Source organism: Syngnathoides biaculeatus, chromosome 19 (assembly GCF_019802595.1).
Source record: "Syngnathoides biaculeatus isolate LvHL_M chromosome 19, ASM1980259v1, whole genome shotgun sequence".
Classification (NCBI taxonomy): domain Eukaryota; kingdom Metazoa; phylum Chordata; class Actinopteri; order Syngnathiformes; family Syngnathidae; genus Syngnathoides; species Syngnathoides biaculeatus.
Window position 1 is genome coordinate 13768519 of NC_084658.1, and position 4702 is coordinate 13773220.

The 4702-nt window shown below is 47.7% G+C and overlaps 1 protein-coding gene across 1 annotated transcript; it reads right to left on the bottom strand.

Moving 5' to 3' along the window:
- Positions 1-1012: 1012 nt before the first annotated feature.
- On the bottom strand, positions 1013-2052 carry crhb (corticotropin releasing hormone b). Its single transcript, XM_061805810.1, has 2 exons — positions 1845-2052; positions 1013-1692 (listed from the first exon to the last, which is right to left on the bottom strand). The coding sequence occupies exon 2, from the start codon at positions 1669-1671 to the stop codon at positions 1162-1164; it is 510 nt and encodes a 169-aa protein (XP_061661794.1). The 5' UTR covers positions 1672-1692; positions 1845-2052; the 3' UTR covers positions 1013-1161.
- Between the last annotated feature and the right edge of the window lie 2650 nt (positions 2053-4702).

Below are 4702 nucleotides of genomic sequence, written 5' to 3' on the forward strand. Positions count from 1 at the left end.
TCGAGGAATTTTGGGGAGGGAGGGGGGACATTTGTCACGTTCGGCAACCCCTTTGTTATCGTTTCGTATTATTTTGGACTCGCATCCACATGCGGCGTGAACCCACGACTTGGCTTCTATACGAATCGATATTTGTGTAGGCAAGATGCATCTGTGCTTGCTTAACACCTCACAATATGGAGGATTTTTTTTATTTTGATTTTTTTAAATTTATGGTCATTACCAAGCCACAGAGCAGAATTTTGCCTTTATCCCGCATTGGAATGAAACATAGATTTTCAATTTTACATATATCATACATGAGTTACAGCCAATTTTATGCTGTTTAACCGACATTTTTTTAACAACATCTCTGTATTATTAGTAAATATATGGAAAGGTTAGTGGCGTTAAAGTCATATTTTCACTTTTCAAGGAATGACAGCCATTTTTGGACTTTGACCATCATTTTAGTACTATTTATTTATCAGCAAGTCTATATATAGCTTTAACTATCTGGAAGTATGTGTGATATTGAAGTCATTTTTTGAAAAAATGATCATTATCCACCCCGCGACCCTTGTGAGGATAAGCGGCAACGAAAATGGATGGATTATTATCCAGACAGAGAGTTTCCCCTTTATTCCACATTAAACTCAGTTGAAAGATAAATGTATTGGAATTCATACTTTTTAATGCATGGGGTTCAAAAGTATTCAATGTGAACTTTATTATTGTATTATCGTATTTTCCACCAGATATCTGAGTATATTGGTGATATTTAAGTATTTATGAGGGGATTTTTATGTAATTATTACTATAGCGTGTTTCAGTTTTTCCACAGAGAAATGTAAAACTGTTGTTTGCGTATAGTTGTTGTTTTATTTATGAGAAAATATATGGTTTTATATATATATATATACACACACGATATTCTCCTGCACGTGACTGCTTGCACATCAGTTTATTAACAAACAAACAAAAAAAAATGTCATATGTACATAAAAAGCATTTTTTTTTTTTTTTCTGGGGTACAAAGTATTTTTTCCACATCATTTTAACATCCAGTTTGAGCTGTAAATGATCGCGGGATAAAAGCAGCAATAAATAAATAAATAAAAACAGTTGTTGTTTTTTTTTTTTTTTTTATAAGTGTGGATTTGAGGGTCTTTGGTGTGGTCTTCACTTCCCGAAGAGCTCCATCATTCTTCTGTTGTTCTGGGCTTGCTGGGCCAGCTGCTCCGCCTTGGACATCTCCATCATCTCCCGCAGCAGGTGGAAGGTGAGGTCCAGGGATATGGGCGGGTCCTCGGACCGCCGCCCCCGCTCCGCCGAGTCCCCGCCGTCGTCATTCCTGAAGGCGCCTCGGACGCTGCCCGCTTTGCCCTGCAAAAGCCGCCGAGTCAGCTGGAGCTGCAGCGCCCGGTTCAGGAGCCCGGCGGCCCCCAGTGGGTACATGGACGAAGGGGGCAAAGAGTTGGAGTCGCCGTTGCCCAGCCGGATGAAGTACTCCTCCCCGAGGCGCTCCAGGACCGGACCCGATTGCGACCTGTGCTGCTGCTGTTGCCGCTGCTCCAGTTGCAGGGAGTTGGGACTTTGGACTCCGGCGGGGCTCTCAATAGACCGACATTCGCGGCTCGGGAGGAACGCGACGAGCACAATGGCGGTGGTAGCGAGCAAATTGAGCTTCATGTCAGGACGTGAACAAAAAATCTGCAAGGGGGATGGAAAAAAAAAAGTGCAAGAAAGTCCTTTCGCTTGCTGCGTCATGCGCATTTACGCACCGCTCAACTTGTTTGAACTCATTTAAGTGTTTATCGCGCGTCATTGCTCGTTTTTTGATGATTTTTTTTTTCTCGCCATACCTTCGCTGTGCAGAGGAGACCCGATGCGGTGGTCGCTTGCCGTTTGCCGGGTATGCTTGGCGCGATGCCCGCCGTCCTCCTTTTCGCCCCCCGCGAGTTCGCTTGCGTGGTGATGGCGGCGGTGGTGACCTTCCAAGTGGGAAAGATCTGCCCGGTGGACTTGTATATATACTGCGCGTCTCGCTATACGTGTCGAGGCGCATTGAGCCTGCGCGGTTCCCGTCGTGGTTGCGTCGTCAATGGACGACCAACCCCCCCCCACCCCCAACCCGCTCACCATCACCGACAAAGTGCTTTAGTTTAGACGGGATGACTCATATCAGTGTGTGTGTGTGTGTGTCCTCTCCGATAGCTACCACACCTTCTGGCATTTTCCCACAAAACGAGTTTAAAAAAATATTTTTAGTACAGCTAGCAAATTATCATTGTCCGTCTTTTTTTTTTTTATTGCGCTGACGGATTTTTTTGAGATTCGAGATCCGCGCCTCATTTTTGCATTGACTTATAATAGTGGGGCAGCACACGTAGACAGGCAATATGGCAATACAGATCCACCCATCCATCCATTCTCTTAGCCGCGTATCCTATATTTTAAGTAAAATAATTGTAACTGTCATACCAGGAGGGTAAAAGGTAGTTAACCACTATGTGCCTTCACCTTGCCCGCCAGGGGGCAGTATAATACACGATGGAGGCAGTCGCAATTACCAAGTAAGCCACAGTAACAAGAGCCACTCTTTGCAGTGGATAAAGAATAAATCCATCCATTTTCTTAACCGCTTATCCTCACAAGGATCGCGGGGAGTGCTGGAGGCTATCACAGCACTCAACGGGCAGCAGGAGGGTTACACCCTGAACTGGTCGCCAGCCTATCGCAGGGCACATGGAGACAAACAGCCGCACTCGCAATCACACCTTGGGGCAATTTAAAGTGTCCAATTAATGTTTTGGGGATGTGCCCACCCGGAGAAAACCCACGCAGGCACGGGGAGAACATGCAAACTCCACACAGGCAGGGCCGGGATTGAACCCGGGACCTCAGAACCAAGGCTTTCCAGCTGGTCCACCGTGCCGCCCCGCAATACAGATACGTATTCTTTATCGTGTGAGAAAAATGACTTATATGGTTGTGAAGCAATTCTTCTTCACTTGCTACACTGCCCCCTGGTGCCCAAAATATACAACTCCAGGAGGTCCAGTACAATGAACTGGATTGAAAGATGAACTCATGATGCGCACACTTTCATACCTATGATTGGAATTTTTTGTGGGGTGGCAGGTTGTGTGTGTGTGACCGGAACAGATGATAAGTATTTCGATTCATTCCAATGGGAAAATCTGCCTCCAGTCCACGTTTTCACCCGGCCAAGCCACACTGCAGCCCCATAGTCAAAGATCCCCCTTGTAGGTGTGCCTAATGTTCTGCCTGTCGCAGTGACGTCCCTAATACCTGACCAGCCCCGCGTTGCACTTAATGAATGAATCCGCATCTGCATCCAAGCCGGGTGTCGGATGCGACGTTGATTCATTGCCGCACGTATTTACGCGCGTCAGCGGCCTCGCGGGCCGCACGCCTCCCGGCGAGGGCCCCGCGCCAGATCACACTTTCGAGATGGAACGCTCCATCCCCGGGATGACGCGAGTCGTTAGAATCCCAAGCAGCCCGATCGAGAAAAAAAAAAAAAAAAAAATTGCTGTTTTCACACTTAAAGTGCAAAGCAATCAAACGGGGGGCAATTACCCGCGTTAGAGGAATCACTTAACTTTCAGTTCTCCTGTAATTGCTGACACTATTTTTTTTTTTTCCTGCACGCCGCATAATTGTCACGTCGAGGTTAAGCACATCTCCGTGATCCTCTGCCGTGCTTCCATTCCGGCGGGCTGCGAGGGGGGGGGGGGGGATTTTATTAAACTCCGGAGTGATTTTAGACGGCGGGGATCAATCGGCCAAACGGGGGAGATTGGGTGGTAGGAACGGCGTCCGGGTGAAGCGCTTCCCGCTGGAGTGACTTGTGAGGTGAATGTGTGTGTGTGTGTGTGTGGGGGGGCTATGTTATGAATTTTTTTTGGCAAAACTCTGTCTGGTTTTGCTGTTTTTCCTGATCGGAGCAGACGCATAAATGATACGGGAGATTGTCGTCACATGTAGGACAGAGACAGTACTTGCAAGAACTCTCCATAGGTTCTTGAATGTTCTTTTGAAGACTCCCTGACTCTGAGTCCCTTTCAACTTTCCTTTAAGCTTGATCAGAGGCTCCCTGTCGAGTATTTTAATCACTTGTGAAGAAAAACGGTTGTCACATATCGGACGGACGCGGATGGTTCTCTTCTTGATTTTACTTTGGAGCCCAGGCATTTGAAGAATATGGAAGATTGTTGTTGCACCTGAGCTAACTCGAAAAGCCGAAGCTTTCACTTTACCAGTCGATCGGCGTTCCTACCCTATGGGCACGAGCTGTGGGTCGTGACCAAAAGAACAAGATGCCGGATACAAGCGGTTGAAATGAGTTTCCTCCGCGGGGTGTCCAGGTTCTCCCTTGGAGATAGGGTGAGAAGATCGGTCATCAGGCAGGGGCTCAGTATCGACCCGCTGTTCCTCCGCAGATGAGGTGGCTGGAGCGTCTGATCTGGGTGCCTCCCGGACACCTTTCTGGTGAGGTGTTCCAGGCATGTCCCACTGGAAAGAGACCCAGGGGATGACCCAGGACACATTGGAGAGACCATGTCTCTCGGCTGGCCTGGGAACGCCTCGAAATCCCTCCGGAAGAGCTTGAAGAAGTGGCTGGGGAAAGGGAAGTCTGGGTATCCCTGCTGAAGCTACTTCCTCCACGACCTGACCCAGAGAAGCGTTAGAAAAT

Excerpts from the sequence above, each read along its gene's own strand:
- crhb (XM_061805810.1), bottom strand. The coding sequence starts at position 1,671 with ATGAAGCTCAATTTGCTCGCTACCACCGCCATTGTGCTCGTCGCGTTC.